This window comes from Oxyura jamaicensis, chromosome 2 (genome assembly GCF_011077185.1).
Source record: "Oxyura jamaicensis isolate SHBP4307 breed ruddy duck chromosome 2, BPBGC_Ojam_1.0, whole genome shotgun sequence".
Lineage (NCBI taxonomy): Eukaryota > Metazoa > Chordata > Aves > Anseriformes > Anatidae > Oxyura > Oxyura jamaicensis.
In genome coordinates, this window is record NC_048894.1 from 72573769 (window position 1) to 72597734 (window position 23966).

The window sequence follows — 23966 nt, forward strand, 5'->3', positions numbered from 1 at the left end:
TAAGAATGAACTTAAATGGCAAGGAAACTTTATAATTAGTAGTTTAAATAGCCTGGTATAAATGAAGGGAATTCAAATAAATGGTACCTGTGGTAACTGTGTAATGGCCCAACCAATTTAAGTTTTGAGTCTTTATAAGTAAATTAGTGTTCGTATTATACAGTGAATGATACTGACCCCGTAGATGATAGCTGGCAAGAAATTCAAGGAATAAAAGTTTATGAAAACTCAACTATGCATTCATTCCCACAGATAAATTTTCTACTTTCTAAACTTTCTGTTGTTCATTCAGGAACAACAGTATAACTTTCAGCCAAATTTCAGTTATTTCAAAGAAATTGAATGAGTAAAACATCAGAAAAAGAAAAGAAAATCTTTTAATAAACAATTCAGTAAGGTTTAGTTTATTATAAATATTAGATATGACCATTGAAAAAAGCACAAAAGATATCTTTTTTTTTTTTTTTTTTTTTTTTTTTTTTTTTTCTCCCTTCTCTGCAAAGTTTTAAAGCATCTCAGGAACCAGCGTGTGGAGAAACTTCAATAGGTTTACACAGTAAAACAAATATTACAGCATTCATCATAACACGTTTAATGATCTACTTTGGGAACTTTCAATGTTTATTGCTTACCTTCTTCAGAGAAATAATTCCTTCCCGTGTTTCTTTGTCAGTGGATATGGAGAACACTCCAGCACCATCACCATTTATAATTGTGTACTTCATGTCTGCATTTGAGCCAGTGTCTGCATCATTTGCCTTAATTTTTCCAACTGCTGATCCAACTTGAGCTGATTCAGGAACATAAAGTTGATAATGCTCTGAGGGGGAAGGGGACAAGGGGACAAAAAAACAACAAACAAACAAACAAACAAACAAAAAAAAAAAAAAACAACAAAAAAAAACAGCTTGGACATTTTCTAGCCAAACTAAATTACAGAACCATTATATGCTTAATACATGTCTATGAAAATGGGACATTACTTCATATGGAAAGCTGACAAATAATCAAACCTATGAACATATTTAGACTCCCAAGAGAATCCAAAAGGAAACTGCACCTTCCATGAGATGCCTTCATTCAAAATCCGAATTACCTAATGCAGAACTTAGGTTTTCACAGCCCTTTTTGCTGTTCATCACATAACAAATAAATTAACTCTGGAGTTTACTTCACACCAGTATTTAAGAAAGTTTACCTTCTCTACAAGCAAAATATATTTATCTTCAGCAACTTATCATCAATGAAGTAGGCAAACAAATACTTTTGAACTGGAAAATCTCTGTATGTTATATTCCTTATTTGTTTTTCTGAAATCTGGTCAGTTGATTTTACAACATTGGATCAACACATATTTTCTTCTACCAAAAAAAAAAAAAATCCTTAATATTTTGCCATTATTGCTTCTGTTGTTGTTGTTGCAGCACAACCCCCTTTACACACATATTTTCCTTGGTATCCATTGTAAAGGACAATGAACATAATGTGTACATAAATGAACTACAGAACTATGACCATAAAAGGTGTGAACTCCTTTCATTGTTTTTATAACCTGTTAGATTAATCAAGAGAAAAATATTTTTTAAAAATAATTTTCTTAACTATCAGGTTCCTTTTTGATTAAATCTCCTAATAGGTACAACATGTCCTGGGGGATAAGAAGGTGCTATAAAGATAAAAGAATACCAAACAAAAATAATGTGATTATTTAAAACTCTGTCTGAAACTAGGCCAGTAAGAGAGTTCAAAGACATTTTCTCTAGTAATGTTGGTGTAGAAACCTACCAGCACCATAGATGGTGTGCACATACCAAAAAAACTCCAAACATCCCACATTCAAGACCCTCCCAAGAATCTGCATAACATCACAGTTTATATCACAGGCCAACCTCCAACACAGAAACAAAGAGAAACATCAATTGCTATATATCTTCTGAAACTACAGTTTCTTCTATCTTCTTAAAGCATTTGGTGATAGTGAATGCAATAGTGAAACACTGAAGTGTAGGAGAGTGGAATATGCTCCATATAAAAGATAACATGTTGTTACAGGTTACTGGGTTTAAACCAGCTGGCATGACAGCAGATGCACCCTTTATAAGCATACAGAAAGAGAAAGGCAAGATTAAAAAGAATTCAGAGACTGAACACGTTATGGCAGAAAATAAACAAACAAAAAAACATTATTTGACAAGTGAATTGAAGAAACCTATGAATCTACATAAGTTGCAAAATTGCAGAGGGAATGCATGGTATCAATAACATAAAAATAACTTCAGACACCTGATAGAAAATTGATAATTCTACTAATAATTTAATTCCTTGTTCAATGGTTCCTAAACCTATTTAAGCTTTTCCATTGTTTTTACAATACTAGTGTATAATACAAATACATAAACAGTAGTGTGAGAAGGATGGACACGGTTTGTCCAAAAAGAAAAAAAGTCACCCTGTATTCAGGCTCTAGTGAGGCCGCACCTCTAGTACTGTATTCAGTTTTGGGCCCCTTGCTACAAGAAGGACATCAAGGTGATCGAGCGAGTCCAGAGAAGGGCAACAAAGCTGGTGAGGGGTCTGGAGAACAAGTCTTACCAGGGGCAGCTGAGGGACCTAGGGCTGTTCAGTCTGGAAAAGAGGAGGCTCAGGGGTGACCTTATCGCACTCCACAGGTACCTTAAAGGAGGCTGTAGCGAGGTGGGGGTTGGTCTATTCTCCCACGTGCCTGGTGACAGGATGAGGGGGAATGGGCTAAAGTTACACCAGGGGAAGTTTAGGTTGGATATTAGGAAGAAATTTACTGAAAGGGTTGTTTGGCATTGGAATGGGCTGCCCAGGGAAGTGGTTGAGTCACCATCCCTGGAGGTCTTTAAAAGATGTTTAGATGTAGAGCTTAGGACTTGTTAGTGTTAGGTTAGAGGCTGGATTAGGTGATCTTGGAGGTCTCTTCCAACCTAGATTATTCTGTGGTTCTGTGAAAGAGAGGTTTACTTTGAAAAGAAGAAACAAGTTACCATGCAGCAGGTAGGAAATCTCAAGGGAAACAAGGAATGTCCAGCAGAACAAGATAAAAAAAATAAAATTTACCATGTAAAAAAGAAAATGCCAAGCCTGATGTAATAGGAAAATTGCTTAGCAGTTGTTTCAATTAAAATGCATAGTTAGATCTTTGGTATATATCTAAAAGCCATCTTTACTAATTTTGAAATAAATGCACTGCCTTGAATTCTGCTGCAATGCTTCATGCTTACAAATGATATCAAATGACACTTTCACACCGATGGTTGCTTCATTTCATACATAAAATTATAATGATGGGATGAGATTAATTTTGGAATTTGCTTATTGTTAAAATAAACATGAAATGTGGTCTTTTGACACTTCAGCTCTGACTAATGCATTCCAAAAAGGAAAACAGCGAGGCCATAATGATTATGTTATGTAGAGGTCGTAAGGAACATGTTACATAATCAAGCCCCTTCAGGAATGGGAAGCATTATAACCCATATGATAGGGTGAACTAATTAGAGACTTCCAAATAGTCAAGCCAGCTCAAATATATCCTCATGACACTACACTTCACTTCATAATCACACCCCAAGTGTTAGCCATCTGTTTCAGACAATCATGTTACTGATATCAACTTCAAACACTCTGAAATGCTAAACCTTCAAGCAAAATAAATATTTAGAATCACTCATTAGTTACTTGTCGGTATTTGAAGAACTAAAATGTTTCAATAAATAAATAAATAATAACAATAATGGATGGGATTCAAAGAAAACTGTAGAAAACTAAAACTGCCAGATCATGAGGTCAGAAATGTCTTTAAATGAGAATTTACAAAGAAGAAGATAAAATTCAGCAACATGAAGGTTAGATAAAATATATTATAGATATTTTCTTACACTAGATGTAGAGATTGGAATTGTTCTTGCTAAACACTAAGTAGTTGTAAACTTTATTTCTGGAAAGTAGAGGAACCAACTAAAGGCTCAAATTAACATTGCCTTTGGCATTAACAAACTATTTAATAGGGCATTCAAAACAAAAGGATTGTGGGATAGGTATACTATGAATTGATGATTCTTTATCATAAGCTATGAGCCTAAAAACTGTTGGGGATTTAGAAGTGCTAAGGATGAAGTACCACTCTGTACCAAAACTGTTTCATAAAATCTGCCTGAGTTGAACAGACTGTTCCCACACTCCCAGCATCACAGTCTCCCAGCAGCTATTGTACTTTCAAAGGACTTTCAAAGTCTTGGAGATGCTCTACATTATCTTAGAGGGGCTGCTCAGTGGCTTATGGATCAAGATTCTGTAGAGGTTGATTTGATTCTCAGTTTCTATATATGCATTCAGTTGGATGCATTCACTTGGCTCATGAAATGAGTAAATTAATACTCTTTTCCAATTAAAAATCACAGGGCTTTAATCTATGCTAACAGAAACATTGTTTAAATTCCTGTAAGTGATCTTCATCTTTCTTCAATAAACTATATGGCTTATCTATCATTATAGTACAGAAACAACTTATTGATTTGTAGAACGATTTACTTCCCATTTCAGTTAGCCTACAGCCAACCTATAATGCTGTTTTACTCTCAGAAAAGCAATTTCTCTGTCTGAATCTCTCCAAAAATGAAGTATGACAGTATATAAAGCAACTCAACAAGCATGTTATTCACTGTATTTCTTAATATATTATGTTGATAAATTTGAATTACTTTTTTAGGTTATAACATTCTCTGGAACAGTAAGAATTACCTTACAAAGGAAACGAGGACTGGCATAATACTGAATTAATAGAGAAATAAGTAAATATCTAACCTTGTTAGGTTTGTTGCTCTGTTGGTGGTGGTGGAGGGTTTTTTTTTTTGTTTGTTTGTTTTTTCCCCTGTCATTAGCAGAGCCTGGATTCTACTCCCATTGTGGTTTAGCTTCATAAAGGGCATGAAAAGAAAGGTAGCTCTGAAGAACATCCCTTAAAAATGGCATGGTCCTAATCCAATTTCTCTAACCAGTAAACAACAACCCCCCAACCCTTCAAACCATTGCTGCCTCATTCAGAAACCTTATGGGATAAAAAAAAAATATGTCAGAATATTTCAAAATTATTTTGTTAGATTTTGGCATATGACACATATGATGAAGAATCTACTTTGTACATAAAAATCCTTGAGACAATACCCAATAAAGTGAAATAAAAAACACAGCCAGATTCCATATCCTACTCTTAGAAGTGAAATTGATGCACATAGTTGGCATTAAAGCTCACTACACAGAATACATATTTTCCACAGATATTTAGCCAGACTTTGATGTAAACATATTTTACCCTTCCCAGCTTCTCTTTATATTTGAATTCCATTAAAAAAAAAAAAAAGTGTGATTAAATTTTATTTTCGTGACTTCTTGTTGAAGGAGAGTTTTAAAATCCCATTCTTATATACTCATGAAAAGTATTATGCTTACTTCCTTTAAAATTTACAGTAAAAATCTGATTATGGGAATCACACATATCCTGCTCAAGAAAGAATATCATGACACTCATTCTGTGATCAAATGCCATTTTACAACTTAACAGCATATTGCAATGATAAATGAAACAATTTTTTAGCTTTAACTTCAAATGTTGTGAAAATATTAATCTTCTCACACATACAGAAGAAGGCAAACAACAATGATGAAAATCACTTTACACAATATTTGTCCAGTCTATGAAAGCAAGTAATCTGATGCATATACTTTATTTCTTAACACTTAACTCTCTTAGGTACTTAATGAACATGAAGTAATGTTAAATTAATTAAAAAATTAATTTAATACATTTATTAAATAATGTATTCGTCTCAAATATCCATCTCTTTAAGGACATCATAGATTGATATTTAGTTCTAGTAAGTTAGAAAGATAAAACATAAGATAAATTTTAGAAAATTGCTCATCACTGAGGTTTGTCCCTTTAAACTGTTTGGGTCCCAGGACATTTTTGGTGCTAGCTGCCTTTTAAACAACCTGTTCCCCTTCCATCAGCAGTCTTGTTAGGCTAGTGACTTGAACACTTCTGGGAAATCAAAAAGTACCATACTTCTCTTATGTTTAAGACTAAAAGCTGTTGTCTTTTGGCCCAATACACTGAAGTCACACACCTGCAACAGGTAATACAAGCCTGTTGAAAAAATACAAGCATTTTTCTCCTTTACATGGTCTACCAGCTGCCAGTCAGAAAGAAATTAATATTCTGGAAATGGAAGCTTCCTAGTTCTCATCTATCTGCTGAACATTCAGTTGCTGATATTACAGAGCTATTTCTAAACAAAGAACAATTAAGGTCGTGGGGCTTGGAGATGAACGTGATGACTGCAACAGCAAAAATAAGGATACTAACTCCAGCCATACTCATGCTGTCTGTCACTGCTCATTCACTTTGGACCTGAGCACACAAAAATAGTGTGAAATAGTTCTCCAGTTTTCAGAATACGGGAGAAGTAGTATATTCATTAGCACCACAATTATAGCATGTGACTATTATGCAAATATATCTAATTGTAATATAAATGTACACTTCCTATGAACTGCATTGCCACACTTTTGCATCAACCTGGAACACAATCCTAAGAACATTTTAAACAAAATAAAATCTTGCTAACTTTTTTCTTTATGAAAAAAAAATAAAAATCTGATTTATGTAGATATCATAATTTCAAAAGTCTATATTGAAATACTGTTTACATCACATCAGCACTAAAAGCTAGAATTTCAAGGTTACAAGTAATTATTTCTATTTTTGTTGTTGTTGTTTGTTTGTTTGTTTGTTTTTTAATATCAAAGTTCACCTGTTATTTCAGATGTCTTAACAATATACTAAAATGTTACAGATTAATCTTTATGTCTAAAGTTATCTGAGATTAGGATGTTGGACAAGAATTCATCTTTGCAGGAAAACTGTCAATATTAACAGAGATGTTAAAGAAGTTAATATTAACATGTTAATGTTAACACAGCAGAAAGGAATTCTCTGTGAATAATCCTTATATTTTCTCATGGCAGTCTATTTAAATCTCATTATGATGATTCAATTTACACAACAGAACTAAAAAGAAGCTACATTTGATTTTTAAATACTGTTTAAGACATAAAAGAAAATAATATCAGTATTATGCTGCATTTCCCTATCACCTACAAAAGCCTCATTTTCCCTGTAATGTAATGATATGCTACTCATTGTATCTTTTAATGAGACATTAATAATGGCCTTTTAATCAATTGATTATGTACAACAGGCTTGTTCTACCTGAGTCTACTATTTACAAAAAGAACTGTTTCTGAATCTGACTCTGTTTAATTGTTAGTAAAGAATAGTCCTACCTAAACCTTGCAGCTGGAAAAAAATAATAAAATAATATGATTGTTAGCTGAATTTCTTTATAGAACTTGGAACATATGTATGAAAAAAAGAAATCGGTAATGTCAAGACTTCAGACCTTCTTGTACAAAACATACATCCTATAACTTTAGAAAAATATATCCTAGATTGTGAACCACCTGGAAACAAACACTCAATATGGTACTCAAAAACCTCATATGTGGAACATAGGAATGAGAAAAATGAGAATAAAATAAAATTTCTAGATTAGTTACATCAGTCTTGAAGAAAGAGAATATTTAGCACATGCAGGTGGAATACACCTTTTCAAGAATAGAAATATAAGGGTTTTATGGAAGGACCCAAGGGAATAGCATGGACATGTGTCAAGGGAGTTTCAGGCTGGATATTATGAAAAGGCTCTTCACCGAAGGGTGATCAGGCACTGGAAAAAGCTTACCAGTGCAGTGATCACAGAACTGAGCCTGACGGAGTTCAAGAAACATTTGTACAATGCTCTCAGACATAGTGTTTGGTTTTTGGGTGCTCCTCTGTGTAGCCAGGAGTTGTACTTGATAATCCTTGTGGGTCCCTTCCAACTCAGGATATTCTCCAATTGTATGATCACTTTAATTTAATAGTCTTCACTAACTTGTAACCCCTGTCCAATTTCATGCAGACCTGACAAAAGGACTGAGGCCTCAATGACATTCTGACCCTATAGGACTGTTAACAATTACTGGTTGGAGGAGAAAGACTGCTAAGAGAAAATCAGAGAAAATTCAGCTTCAGTCTTCTCATCTGGCAGCATCCAACTGGTCAACCAGCTGCCAGATGGTTTTGGACCAATCACCCCAGGATGGGACTGTGTTACTGTGCATGACAATGGGGAATGAGAGAACGCCTATTGTTAAGTATGGGGACCACAGGAATTGGATGTGCTACATGGGACTACAATGGAGGGTTTGGAAAATAACATATCTGAGTATAAATCTGTAATGAATTTGAGTAGTAGATACATTTGTATTTAACTGGCCAATTAAGGTATATGAACAAAGCTGGATACTAGATGCTGTGTAGACTTTACTAGCACTTGCTTTTTCATCGTTACCTGGAGTACCTTCGTACAACATTCCTACTTAAACATGGTTGTGTACTTTTCATAAAATGACATTGTAAAAAAGTGAGGTCAAACAAATTATTATATATGTAATTTCATGTTATGTTGATGCACTGCCATGAGACAATCAAGCCTCAACAATCAAACTTTATAAAAATGTTTTAAGCCATGAATTGTATTTAAATTCTGCTTTATCCTAAAGAAATGACGTAGATGTACCAAACAACAAAATCAATAAATGCGGTATAATTTTACTTGTAAAACTCTACTCTAAACACAGTAACTATGGATCTCTTACACACTGTCCAGACTGTAATCATTAGCCTTGATGTACAAAACAAGTCAGTGGAAGCATCTGTCTAGTGTGATGATCTTGATGCAATCAGAATCTATTCATCCTAAACAAAGCAAAACTTGCAGAATCTACTTATCCCAAACAAGACCATAGAGAATTAATGGAAGAAAAGCATACAGAAAATTCTTATGTAACTCAAGCCTGATAACACTGTGTCATCAGTAGATGGAACATTTTCTATCAGATTACTGAAATAAATTTATGACTATGAAATTAGGGCCTTCAATTATCAGCCAAGTGGATCCATCAGTGGTAAAACTAACAAGATGCGAGAGATGCTGATTATTGAAAAGCAAAGATCTTCCCATGCAGAGCACTGTTTGTCAGCTTACATTACATGGCTAGTTCATTTCTAACTGGACTCTCTAAAGAAGGGAAACCTGCAGCGATGAAGAAAAAAACCCACAGTATTGTACAAGATGCAATAAGTAGTTGATAGGCAAAATGTATTTGAGGTTTCAGGTTATGATCCTACTGAACTCACACCCCTGTGCCTACTCCTGAGACATACCATTGTGTTTTGCAAGCATAATTTTTCAGCTATGCATTGTATTTCAGTGATTATTGTTACCATGTATTCACCTCTATTTCGGAACTGCAACAATCATACATTTATGTAGAAATGTTTCATATTCCTCTTCATAGTCTTTTTGGTGTTTTGGAACACTTAGCTCTTCTTTTAGTAATTTATTTAAAAGAAAGTCAGATGCATTTAGAGTCAGTACAGAAAAAATACAGTAAATTCACATGAGCAGATAGATTTATAACCTCTATTTTTATGTTCTAATTACTTTTTTGAAGTGTTTCTTTACAGGGATCAAACCTAGCATAACTTAGTCCATATGCATCTCCAATGAACACTTATCTACCGCAGCCAGCAAGATACGATCTTTTAAATATATGTGGTAAAGCATATTTCTAAATAAAACAAATAAAACAAGCACCAATCAGATGTGCTTCCCAGATTGTTCTGAAGTAGAGTATTCATACAGTAGGGGTCAGGTTCATAACTCACAAGTATGGTAACGGAGAAACGGAAACTAACCAAATGAGAGTCTATAGTTTAGCTGAGGCTCAGCCTGTCCCAAGGCTTATATAACACTTAATATATGCAGTTTTGGTTAGTACTTCTCTTGAAGTCAGAATTCTGACTGTGACAAACCTCATTAAGTCTCATTTAGCATCCCGCCTAATAAGGAAATTGAAGAGAAATTTAACTGAAGAGCATGGCATACAAAGAAAGGAGAAGAAAAATAAGGAATTAAATTATTTTTATTAGTGCAATACTCATGTGCTATTGCAATAAGTCACAATGGTAGGATGGGCTGATTTTAGATCCTCTGTGTTTTGATTTAGTTTCACTAACATAATAGCTACTGTAATTTTGCAAAGGGGTCAATTACATTTCTTGAAGAGAAGTAAAAAAGTAATGTTACAGTCATAGATGTGGTATAGTAGTCTTATGTAAGGAAAAATAAATGAAATGTTTGTACCCTGCAATACATGTTCCAGAATTAATCTGTTAAAAATGATAATGTTAAAATACTTTTTTTTTTTTTAACCTTGCTTTGTCAAAAAACGAGTTCTCATTAGAAGAGAAATATTTTGTAATTTTCAAAGTTATTTTATGCAATTTTTAGAATCTCTTTAAATGTGAAGAAAATAATCTGAACATTTTATATTTCTTCAATTTCTGAGAAAATATTAATACAAATTAGAAATATATGTGCTAAAGTGCATTTCTAACTGTGAGTTAGTCATCCTGCCAAAATCTTCCATACATAATAAAAGGACCAGTTCCTGACACCTGGTACATAGGGATCCATTTGTCCCTGAGTATGCAGGATACCTAGGACATTTTTTGTACTTTAATTACTTTAGACGTTGTGTTTGTTCAAAGATATATCCCTTACCTTTTGTCTTTTCAATAGTTATGAAGTATTAAATAGAGTGAGGAATGTAATGATAATTCTGTGGAACATAAAACCAAATACACATTATTTAAGGTTCTGTTTAAAAGGCTTCTCTGTGTGTGCTTGTGAGGCACAAAAAAAATTATTCATTTCTACAGTACTTTTAATGAGCCCTCTTACTGCTTGACCAGATTTTACATAACACACGCTGCCAGGAAGTTTTGTTTTTCCCTGGAGCTTTGTGATCTCTACTATTGTTTATAAATTTCTCATTCCCGCTCTACTCTGCGCTGGTGCGGCCTCACCTCGAGTACTGTGTGCAATTCTGGGCACCACAGTACAAAAAGGACATTCAACTGTTGGAGAGTGTCCACAGGAGGGCGATGAAGATGGTGAAGGGCCTAGAGGGAAAGACATATGAGGAGCGGCTGAGGTCACTGGGCCTGTTCAGCCTGGAGAAGAGGAGGCTGTATACAACTTCCTCGCAGGTGACGTATTCTCCGTAATCACCAGTAATAGGACCCGCAGGAACAGTGTTAAGCTGCGGCAGGGGAAGCTTAGACTGGACATCAGGAAGAGGTTCTTCACCTAGAGGGTGGTCGCACACTGGAACAGGCTCTCCAGTGAAGTAGTCACTACACGAAGCCTATCTGAATTTAAGAAACGTTTGGACTGTGCACCTAGTCACATGGTCTAAACTTTTGGGTAGACCTGTGCGGTGCCAGGAGTTGGACTTGATGATCCTTATGGGTCCCTTCCAACTTGGGAAATTCTATGATTCTATGATTCAAACAGCTTAATGTATTTCCCAGTGGACATGCATATAGCTACTAGTCCATTATGTTCTACAAGGGCTCCTGCAATGTCTGAGTCCAGATTACAGTATTCTTAATGGCCTTGAGCCAATCTGCAAAGACTAGTTTAAATGCAATTTCATTTCAGAAGACTTAAATTGTTGACTGATTTCAGAATTCCTACAGGGCTCCATCTGTTGTGTCAGATCAATGTACACATAATAAGTTAGATAAAAATGAACTTCTTATTAGTGGTCCTATTACAATAGTATAACAAGAGTACTCTAGCATGTACTTTTTATGTACTTTTTTTTTTTTTTTTTTTTTTTCACTGCAGCTGAAAAACAGTGAACAGTTTAGGTTTTGATCATCTGTAATGTAAAAAATGAACTTAAAAGTCTGCAAGGGTATAGAGGAAGAAACAGAAGAAAAAAAAATGATAGATGTGTATGGAGGCAGCCAAATGCAAGACAGATTTAAACTCTGAATGTGTTACCTTTTGATATTTTGTACCATAGAATAAAATAATTCACTCATGGGATCAAAATTGTGCAGTTACTGCAATACACACATTCTAAAAGGACTGGAGAATCACATGACAACGGTATTCCTTTGTCACCCATCCCACTCTTACTCAGTGTTTAATTGAATGAAATGTTCAATGATTTTAGTACTTCGCCTATGCCATACCAGTGCTTCATCTGAAAACATGATAAAACTGAAAAATACTGGTGAATTCAAACATTTCTTGAGCTGCATTCTCTCCATGATTATGAATATTGATTGGATTTCACTAATAGCTTCTTACTTCACTGAAAAACAACATGATTCTCAAAACATTTATATGCTGAAATTGTACATACTCTGAGGAAACCTGGGTGGGTTGTCGTTGACATCAGTGAGTGTGATATTTACAGTTGTTGACCCTGATAGCCCTCCGACCTGCCCAGCCATATCTTTGGCTTGAATGACAACGGAATAATGCTCTCTGGCTTCCCTGTCCATGTTGTGCAAGGCAGTCCTGATGACTCCTGTGATGGAAAGAAAATAAACAAAAGAAATATCAGGATTAGCTTGTTCTAGCAAGGGAAAATGCTAGACATTTGTTTCAGGAAAAGTGGGGGAATGGGAGATTTTCTGGAAACATAGAGCTTTTCTATAATCCAGATAAGCTGGGTTTATTTGATAATCAAGGTTAAAAGTCAATTGGTTGCCTTCTGTGTGCAAACAAAAAATAAATAATAAAAAATAATAAATAAAATTACATAACGCTATATTATGGAGATGCTTGAGAGTGATCCATTGCTTTTTTAAAATATATATATAATAAATAAATATATATAAATATATATATATAACAATGCCAGATGCTGCTAGCCAGTCAACTTGCTTCAGGATAAGGAAAAAAAATCTGTATTATACAACTATAATAGCATATTAATAAATAATGAATCCAACTTATGTAACCTTCCTAAATGAAAGACACATTGCTCAAATGCAGTGTTTTCTCATGTATTATCATTGTTTAAATATCTCCTTAATAGAACTATTAATGAGAATTCATACCCCCCTGAAGAAGACACAGATTCCTTTATTTTAACAAAAGCTCAATTCTAAATAAAACCACTTACCTTTTAAAACTATTCCAAAACTGTTTCTTATTCAATACATATTAATCACACACAATTGTCTAAGTGTAACTTACGTAATACTTTTAATACGTAAAGTAAAAGATAAGTTTTTCTTGGTTTTACTATTGTAGACAGAGAAAACTAAAACTGAGTAACCCTAAAATTCTACTTTCTTAACGTTTAGTCAATGATATATGCACAAGCAAAGATGACAACAAGGGAGCAACAATCAACCCTGTGGGCTCAGTTTCAATTATGGTGCATTTTTCACTCATGATGATGCCTGTAAATGGGCTCCTACTAAGTTCTTTGATCACAGTGACAGAAAGCTCACAGAGTTCAGTAAGGAGAAATGTCAAGTCCAGCACTGGGGAAAGAATAAGCCTAAGCATCAATACATGCTGTGGACAGACAAGCCGTAAGGCAGATTTCAAGAAAAGGATCTGGTGGGTCCTCATGGACAAGCTGGTTAGTAATGTGCCCTTGCAACAAACAAAACCAACAACATTCCAGTCTGCATTATTAAAAATGTTGCCAGAGAGGTGATCCTTCTCTTCTGCTCAGCACTGGTGAGACCACATCTGGAGTGCTAGGTACAGTTCTGGGCTTCCCATTACATGAAAGACATCGATATGCTGGAGTGAGTTATATTGGAAAACATAAACAAATATGTGAAATAATTTAATTAACATTAAATTTTCAAAAATCTACATTTGTAGTGTGACTTGGTTTTGGACTCTTAAATTGAGTGGATGTTATAACAAGTAAGAAAATATACTATAGTATTATCAAATATTGTTTTGGGGTGCATTTTAAACATATAATAGCTATTAAAACAAAGCAATTTAACTTGATCTTCTGGGCAATCAGCAGAACAGCATTATTTCCATGGTCTGTGATTCCCACAGTCTCAGATGACCTCAGAAGTGATTTCCAGAATATTACTTTATTGTATATACACTTATTTTATTAGTATTTATTACATAAAGCCAATTACACAGAATTCCAGAATGGCCGAGGTTGGAAGCGAACTCTGAAGATCATCTAGTCCAACCCCCGTGCCGAGCAGGATCACCTAGAGTAGATTGTGCAGGATGGCATCCAGGAGAGTTTTGAATAGCTCCAAAGAAGGAAGCACAGCCTCTCTGGGCAACCTGTTCCAGTGCTCTGTCACCCTAACAGTTAATCATTGTTACATGTGAAAAGGAAATTTTCATGTAGCTTATACCATCATTTCCCTTCTATTCTGAAAATAAATAATGTATAAATAAGTAGAACTATCCACAAATAATATTTTAAAGTATCAATGAAGATTCAGAATGATTTTAACACACTTTCGCACCATAAGTACCTTATTTATCAGAAGCTTGGGTTATGGACAAGCTAGCTAAAAGTAGTATACCAATATGTTTTACTTCATCAATGTATTTTCTTTCATACAGTTAGAAACAGTGTTTCTTTTTCACAAACATTATTGTAATACACTGAAATTCACCATAACTTACACATACTATAATAGAAAGGCAAGGATAAATTGAATTGTTGTAACTGAAACATGAATTTTCATCAATATGCTTCAAAAAAATCTGCTCCTACTGTACTACAGTAAAAAAAAAAAAAAAAAAAAAAAAAGAGGAACATGATAGAAAGTTTTAAAAGTCAAAATGCTGTCCATTTTTACCTGACATTTTCCAAACAAATTGCTTCAACTTTTCACACTGAAATAATCTTTCTTGTTGGCATTTCTTCATTATCTGATAGAATATAAATCAGAGTTGAAATAGAAACCAAATGTATTGGAACTTTTAATATTTATATATATGCATGGAGGATGTATGGGATTTTGAAAAACAACACCAATATCAATTTAAAACAGACCATAGCTCACATACTGGAACATCTGTCTTCCACAGTATCCTCATAATTACACTAGTCACTTAAAGTTTTAAACTACTTTAAATGAACAGAAATTCCTCTGAATTGCATTTACTTCCTTCTTCATTTTTACTCTAAGGGGTATGGCACTGAATCAATTCTTGTAGACAGTTAATGATGACTTGTGGAGTGAAGGGATGTCTTATTTTTTAGCATCATATTCTTATTTTCTGAAAATATAGTATATACAAATGGTATAGTATATTAAAATTTTTTATTCCAAAAACATGGATCTGAAATTTAGAATAAAAAAAAAATGTATTCAAGTTTGGGGGATGCTGAAGGAAATGAGATAAGGGAAGATTTAATTCTCTCTCTTTTCTTGGTTCTGCATATGTACATACACCCTAAAGTTATATAAATATATGAGGTGCGTAACTAGGTGCAGACCCTCTCTATCCTTATTACTAGCAGGTTACTAGCTCTATCCTTATTACTAGCAGGTCCACCAATTGTTCTGGCAATATAGCTCTAATATTATACAGAATTTCAATTTTCTCTAATGCATCCAAAAGATGTATGAAGAGATACCTTCCTTGTTTTTTTTTTTTTTTTTTTTTTTTTTTTCCAGTAAGTTAATACCGTAAGTTCCAGCCCTTCGTTTTAAAGTAGACATTGCCCTTGAGCATGTTCAGTGTGCTTGTCAGGGGCTCCTATACATCACACAAGACAGGAAATTCAAGAGGAGTATCTCTCTCTACTCTCTAAGAGTATTTTCTCTAAGGCATCTGATAATTTATCTTTTTTTTTTTTTTTTTTTTTTTTAAATCTGTTCTGTGGAGAACCATTTTACTTACATGCAAGACGAGCTGCACAGAAGGCTTGACAGTAAAAATCAAGATATTTTTAAGTCAAGTGCAGACAATTATTATGAAAAAGTCTGCCACAGCCAAGTGTCTAACTATGCATTTATGAGTATTTAACTATATCCTTACCTGACATTATGGTGCACTTGAGGTAATTTATCTTATTGCTTATATATAAGAACTTATTTTAGATTCAATAATCAATGCACAGTTTTAGTCAGCTTTCTCTTGCAGCCTACTCCTGCATGATGTGTGAATGGAACCTTCCCAGAATAAACCATGGATCATTTTAAAATTCTTAGCTCAAATGCTCATATTTTATCTATCTAGGGGAGGGGGGTGGGGGGTGGAGGGCATAAGTTTCACCATCAAATGGCAAACTAATCTTTCATAGGCCAATTAACTTCTTGTATGGAAAATTTCCGTTCTGCTATTGGATCACGAGCCTGGTCAGTAGGAATTCTAAAGAGTCAGCAGATCTTACTAGATCTTCCTTATTCTAGTTTCTTATACACCTATCTTGTCATAAACAAGACCACTAAATAGTTCAAATATAATTTTAAATATCTATTTAATGACTGATTAAATGTGTGACTTTTATTAATTACTGAAGAAATAAAACTATTACAGATGGTAATCTCATGAATATTATTTTTACTTTGTGAACAAAAGCCCTATTTTTATACTCGTTTTGCCTTAGGGTATATAGTTAGCTTATTTTACTTCAAATTAATATTCTGAATATAACATATATACTAAAGTAGTTTTAAAAATCTAATGTTATCCTACCTTGCGAGAATTAGGATACATCTCTAAAAGAGAACGAAGTAGGGCTTTTGTGAGCTTTTGCCTTGTAGGCCAATACTGAGCAAGTATGAGTCAACAGATGCATTTAGTTTTTCTTAAAATTTCAGAATCAACTTCAAATCTAGAAATTCCAATAGACTTTACCTTGGATTTATGATTTAGTCTGAACTATATACATATATATATAAAGTGCTATATAGTGATTTTGGTCATACCCCACATTCTGAATGCTTCTATAACATAGATGTATTTAATCTACCCCTTTGGTCAGATCTACTTTATACAGGTAACATTATACATTTTGTTCTTTTCCAGAGGCATCACTAGAGAACTACCTTCATTACTAAAAGTCAAAGCACTATAGAAATGACAGTTAGTAGTCTGTTTTCTTCTATGGTCATGGTTATAGTACTAAAAGACACCACACCCTTTCTTTGGGAGAATTGGCACCAAAATAAAATACATGAATACAATATTGAAATATTATTGCTGTAATAGAATAGAAATTGCAGAAAAAAATAAGTAAATTTCTAAAAAGAAAATGGTAAAAGTTTTTTAATAAGTTTGTTAGAATAGTGTTTATTTGATATAAAAGTAAAAATAAAAATAAATAAAAAAAAAGAGGAAGTATTAACCAGATTGATTGTAATATAATGAATACCCTCAGGGAAAAAAAAATAAAATAATAATAATCTATTCAATTTACTATTAGTGATTAAAGACTTCTCAAAAATTTTGATGAGTAACAGCCTGAATTTACAAAATGAAAAGATCTTCTGCCAAAAATGCCAAAACCTCCCGAATTAAGGAATTTGAAGAAAGCTTCACTGATTGAATTGAAAATACACCAATTTATGTGGCAATTGCATGGATGCCAAATGTAATCATAGCACCTTCCACTGTTTTCATAATGCAAAGCATAATCAAATGAATTAAATGAAGAATCAGCTGCCATGCTGCACGCCAGCAAGCAGACAAGAAACACTGATCTGCCACAAGCAATTGTTGCAAATCAAAGGAGTATCTCCTACAGAAATACCATAGCAACTGGCCACCTTATTCAGGTAGGAAGCCTTCATTCTTTCTCTCGTCAGTAGTTACAGCATATGTACATGGCTTCCAGGTTTGTCAGTTCTGCTTCAGTTAGAATTGTTCACATGATTTTAAAGTAGATTTCTCTCAGCTTCTTGTAAGCTAGTTGAATCAGGACACCGTTATCAGGTATGTTTTTCCACTGAAGTGGTGTACTTGTCCCACTGACTTCAAAGTGTGGTACTTCTAAATCACTATGCTTTAGAAGAGACATTTCCTAGATTTAGTGGTAGTGGATTGCTAGTTTATTCCACTCTAATTGTAGTCATTCCTGTAAACATAAACTTTTCACCCTGCCCCAGAAATCTGCATTGAAATCATCAGTTAATATAGTTAAATGCTGTAAGAAAACCAGTATTTTGGTGCAAATCTCAGTAACTAATCACATAAATAATTATACCACAGCCTGTTGTGCTGATATTTCTATTTCTTCCACACCCAAACTCTTCCAGTAAACTTATGTCTGGTGTGCCTTTATATGGCTATAAAGGTGCTTGCTTCAGCAGCACATATACGAAAATTGGAACGATACAGAGAAGATCAGCATGGTCCCTGCGCAAGGATGACATGCAAATTCGTGAAGCATTCCGTATTTTTTCCCCCTCTACTCTGCCCTGGTCAGGCCTCACCTGGAGTACTGTGTCCAGTCCTGGGCTCCCCAGTACAAAAAAGACAGGGATCTCCTGGAAAGAGTCCAGTGGAGGGCCACAAAGATGATACAGGGCCTGGAGTATTTTCCCTACGAAGAAAGGCTGAGAGACCTGGGTCTGTTCAGCCTGGAGAAGACTGAGAGGGGATCTCATCAATGTCTATAAATACCTGAGGTGTGGGAGACAGGAGGATGTAGCCAACCTCTTCTCAGTGGTTTATGGGGATAGGACAAGGGGCAATGGCCGCAAGATAGAACACAGGAAGTTCCGCACCAACATGCGAAAGAACTACATAGTGAGGGTGACGGAGCACTGGAACAGGTTGCCTAGAGAGATTGTGGAGTCTCATTCTCTGGAGATATTCAAGGCCCGTCTGGATGCCTACCTGGGCAGCCTGCTCTGAGGAACCTCCTTTGGCAGGGGGGTTGGACCCAATGATTTTTCGAGGTCCCTTCCAACCCCTACAATTATGTGACTCTGATTCTGTATGGGTGTTTTCATTTGTTCTGTTGAGTTGTATAGACACAGGTCTTTGTATTCAGAGGACCCTTGTATAGGCTGGACAGTAAACTTGACTTTATATGCATAACTAGTGGTAGCTGTCAGACTGTATGGTGGTAATTTAAAGTATGGTGTACAAATACTTTTTTCTGTGTTTGAAAGTACCATGATGAGTATGACAGGTGCATATTATAGTACAGACAGAATGGAAATATATTTTAATAGAAACAGTGAAGATGGAGCAGAATGAGGTGCTTCTGCCACAACAGTGATACAGTAAAATACAGATTCATGAAATTAAGTTAGGTCCAGTATGAAATGCATCATCAACTCTGTAAATATTTCATAGATAAAGGAAACAGGTTATATTCATCTACACAAAACAGGAATGAGCTGGACTGTAAGGAAAAAAAAAAAAAAAAAGTAGTCTTCATCTTCTAAAAATATTTTCAGATTTTATTAAAAATATATATATATATAAATAAAAATAAAAGCCAGTGGTGGGCAGTCACCACTTGGGAAATCCAAATGTGGGCAGCAAAGTCACTGGAAGCCACAAACGCAGCTGCTTCTTTTTCTGTTTCTTTGTTCTCAAAAGCAACTGATATATTTTCCAAACACATTATATCAAACTCATTACATGGGTTAACAAGTAATTACGCATAACTTTTGTAATTATTCAAAACCTCACAATTTAGACTGTTTTTAAGCAACTATACCAATGGTTCTTGGAAAGAAATCTAAGAAGAGCTTAGATTTTCATATAGCTTATGTAACTTGATACACCCACTGTGAAGATATATTCTTCAAAATAACTAAGCTACTCAGGTTTAATGGTAAATTCTTTATATAATGGATTCACTGTGTTAAAAGCCAGACGAGACCACCAGGCCTCCCACAGACCTCAGGCCATTAACAGAACTAGCACTGTACTGAACCTAGTATTTTGATTTTGGCTAAAGCACAACCTCCTGAAAACATGTAATTTTGAACTGAAGTGATCAAGAAGTAGAAAATACCTATTTTATCAACAGAATATCCAAGTTCTTAATCATAAAGTCAAAGGTCTGCCCTTTATTTGGTGGTGTGCAATTTCAAATTCATACTTCTGATTTTTGTTATCCTCTCTCAGACCACTAATTGGTTCCCTGTACTTCTCTTTGTAAAGATACTGCTATATTCTCATGAAGATAACCTTTCCAATAAAATAAATGGTAACAATGTGCACTTTAAAGCCTTTTTTTCTCTCACTCATAATGTAGTGTTATTTCCCCTTTTCAGCTTTCCAAAATTAAATACAGACAAATTAAATTAACATTGATATGTCAATTCTGTGCATGCACACACACACACACAACGGGTACCAACATCTGATGTAAATTTAACCTCTCTAAAAATTTGTAATACATACATATATTTAAGAATTGTATTAGGCTTTTTTTTTTTTTTTTTTTTTTTACATTTATACCTCCCTCACTACATCACTTCTATTATAAATTCCTGATCCCTAATTGCAGGACATTGCATTTATTGCACTGAGTGGCTCACCTTATCAAATATTCTACCCGAATATGCTATTTTCATATTTATTCAGCATTATGCCATTTTTCCATCATCCAGAAATTTTATCAGCAATAGTCTTATATTTACTTCTAAACCATACATCAGAAAGTTGACTAGAGTTGGTCTCACACCAATCCCTTTACACCTCTGGTGGCGTCTCTTTCATGATGATTCTGCATTGCTGACAACTTCTTGCTACCTTCTAGGTAGCAAGTTCATGTACATTTAATATGTGCTTTGTTGCTACTAGTTACTGCTATGTATTTAACTAGAATGCCATGTGGCTTGACAGTTACATTTTTTCAGTGTAAGTTGTCATGAAACAAAGTAATTGGGTTTCTTTAACATGATTTATTTTACAGATACACATACTGAAAAGTGTTACTGCTTTTTCTATTTTTACCAGCTAAATTTTTCTTAGCTAATTTACTTTATTTTGCCTAAATTTCCCAGCCTAACGTTACAGACTTCTTTTTGGTTGTCCTTTCAGAAAATTAATGCACATTTACATTCTGCAAATGTTCTAGAATTTTTCTAGTAAATCAGGATTTAGTTAAAATTAACATTGGTGAGACCAGAATTGCATTAGCTACATATTTTTCCCCAAGCTGATGTGACACAGCATTCTTCACAGCTACTATGAAGATTGTATGGTTTGAAAATAAAATAATTCAGTTTCTTTCTAAATACAGCATAGATCTAACTTTTTATTCTGTATCATTCCTAATAATTTTGTCATCTTCATCCAGTTATGATCCTATCATTGCCATTTTCCTTTTTTTTTAAAAAAAATCACCCCTCCTACTTAAAAAAAAATATTAATAATAATAATAAAAATGTGTCCTAAACCCATTTAACCTGGCATCCTGCCATTCAAGGATTCTTAGCTTCCATTGCCTTCAGCTTTCTTTATGAATGTTATCCACTTCATAATTTCTAGTTGCTGTATTTTCTTACCAACTTCATTATTTGGGGAGAAACTAAACTTTGGAACTAGATGGTCTTTAAAGGTCTCTTCCAACACAAACCATTCTGGTTCTATCATTCTGTGATTCTATGTACAGAATGTACATAGGCTATGTCCAGCCTAGTTTGAGGACTGGACAATCATTATGGTTCTCCATTAGTCTAATCTTCTTTCTAGATGATTCAATACTCCAGGGTGATATTTACAGGTAAAATGTGAAAATTCTGCCCACTTTTTGATGTGCAGATTTGCAAAAGACTTCACAAAAGGGCTAATTCATACATTTCCGTTATACATTTATCTAATCTTATGTCCTGAAAATGTACAAGCTGGTTCTTTCAAAAAAAAATATTGCGCAATTACTATGAATTTCCAGACAGCAAAACCATTAAATGTTCTTTTAAGCAAATCCCCTGAGTGTATTTAACCTCTCCTAAAATTGCTTCTCCATTATTGAAGATTGTATTATACTCCACACAAAATTTTAAAAGATGAGGAGTGGAGGAGTAGGAGAAAGCCTCAATGATGGACATTGACTAGAATAAAAATATTTATGTGTCTAGCAGCAAAAGGTTCTCTGCCTAAGTATGTATGATTAAATAATTCAATTTGAAACAGAAACTACTTGGGTGGTTTTGCACTGACTAGTGTCATTACCTTGGAATTGAATCTGAATTAGTGGCATTTCTATAGGTCTGAAGATACAAATGGTTAGGAGAAAACAGGGCTGAATGGTCAGATTTTCCAACTTAAACAAGAGAGCAGACAGATTTTGATGTGTTCCTGTTAAACAGTAGGCATGTGCCTTGAGTAAAGCAGTGGGAGAGAAGCCTACAAGCCTACAGAAGTATGATGTTCCTGCTGTGCTGAAAATTATTATTTATTTTTTTTATTTTTTGACAATTCAGATAAAAATGTATTTAAAACCAAAAAAGAAACTGTAGCTTAATTAGGAAATAAATAAATAAAATTATGATGCTTGCGGAAAGCTGAATGCTTTATGATATATGATATATAATTCTCGAAGTATTATGCTCAAGATAACTATGAAAAATACATAGATACAGATATATAAAACTAACAGATTACTGTAATGCTGCTTAGTTAGTGAATAATTCTCCATTACAGATTACTTGTGAGGAGGGCAAGCAGAGGGACCAAGTAATTGATGTGCATGTGAAGGTAAGGCAAGGGCAAAGAATATTGGAAAGGATGAAATTACTCATTAAGGATAATTTCTTCACAATACAAAGTTCTTAGGGTTACACTTAATCCTTAGTGAAAAGAAACAACCTTATGATACATGAGATGAACAAAACAATTAAGCAAAAAGGGGATGAATTCAGTAACCCCTGAACATAGCAGATGGGAATTAAGTACAGGAATCTTCTCAAAGGAAATCCCATTTGACAAGAAAGAGCTTAGAACTATCTGAAGACCGACTGCTTATATTCACCAGCTTGGAAATAGCCCTCTCTTAAGACAGAAATAATATGGACTATCAGTATCTAACACTGCTTATTGCAATGTCACCTGCCTACCTATATACCTACATTTTAATATATAGTTTGAATGAAAATGACAAAATAACTGAGAGCCCAAGATTAAAGTTGGTAATATTTCACTCATAATCCATAGCTCCCTATTACTTTCTTCATAATGGAAAGGAAAATAAAGATGGACACACAGACTTGACTTCATATTTCTCATCTACTATTTTTACATTAGAATCCTATGCAAATTATTATTTTTTTTAATAGTCATATGAGAATGTATCTAAATAATTTGAGATAATTAACATAGTTGCCCGTAATATTGTGGTTTCTTTTCAAAGCAGGTCACCTTTGTAAGAGGGATAAGGAGATGGTGATTATAGGCATGACAAAAAAGCTTTAAAATAATGTCAAAATAATGTCTATCTAATTAAAAACTAAATGTAGCACACAGTCTTGAAAGATTCCACACTTAAAATTTCATATGCTGGCTAATTTAATTACAATTGACACACAGTATCTAGATGACATATAATTCAGCTTGTCTGTTAGTGAGAAACCTTGCTTAGCCAACAAACCAAGTGTTTACATAGTTGCACCCTTTTGTCTCCATGATACTTATGACATATCCATGAGCAAGTCACTTAACCTCAATGCGTCACTGACCCAGTGTAACACATTAAGGACCTTACAACAGTATAGCATAATTTACAGGTAATTGTTATAAAGCACTTAGAGTTCAACCTTACATTTAAGTATGCTTATTCATAAATTTCAAGTGAAAATGAAATAAAATGAGACTAGTGTCAATACAGAAATGCAAAACACTTTTTCCATGTATAATCTAGGTACTTGAATAACAATGACAGCATTTAGACTTCAAGTGTTATGACTGTGGCCATGAAAGCTAATGACTGTTCAAAACAAAATCATCAAATTCACCCATCGGCAAAACACCATCAGCACACAT

At 34.2% G+C, this 23966-nt stretch overlaps 1 protein-coding gene and 1 non-coding gene across 15 annotated transcripts in view; one reads left to right on the top strand and one right to left on the bottom strand.

The window, feature by feature from the left end:
• CDH18 (cadherin 18) overlaps positions 1–23966 on the bottom strand; it is a 551977-nt gene that overhangs the window by 66068 nt on the left and 461943 nt on the right. For 12 of the 14 annotated variants that reach the window (XM_035318016.1, XM_035318009.1, XM_035318015.1 and 9 more), the window contains 2 exons: positions 12415–12582; positions 633–820 (listed from right to left, as the gene is read on the bottom strand). In XM_035318016.1, the coding sequence (XP_035173907.1) occupies positions 633–820; positions 12415–12582 (356 nt within the window). The remainder of the gene's footprint in view (positions 1–632; positions 821–12414; positions 12583–23966) is intronic. The other 2 variants (XM_035318019.1, XM_035318020.1) reach the window with 2 other exon arrangements.
• On the top strand, positions 18313–18419 carry LOC118163326. Its single transcript, XR_004748985.1, has one exon. It is a non-coding gene; the product is annotated as a U6 spliceosomal RNA (small nuclear RNA).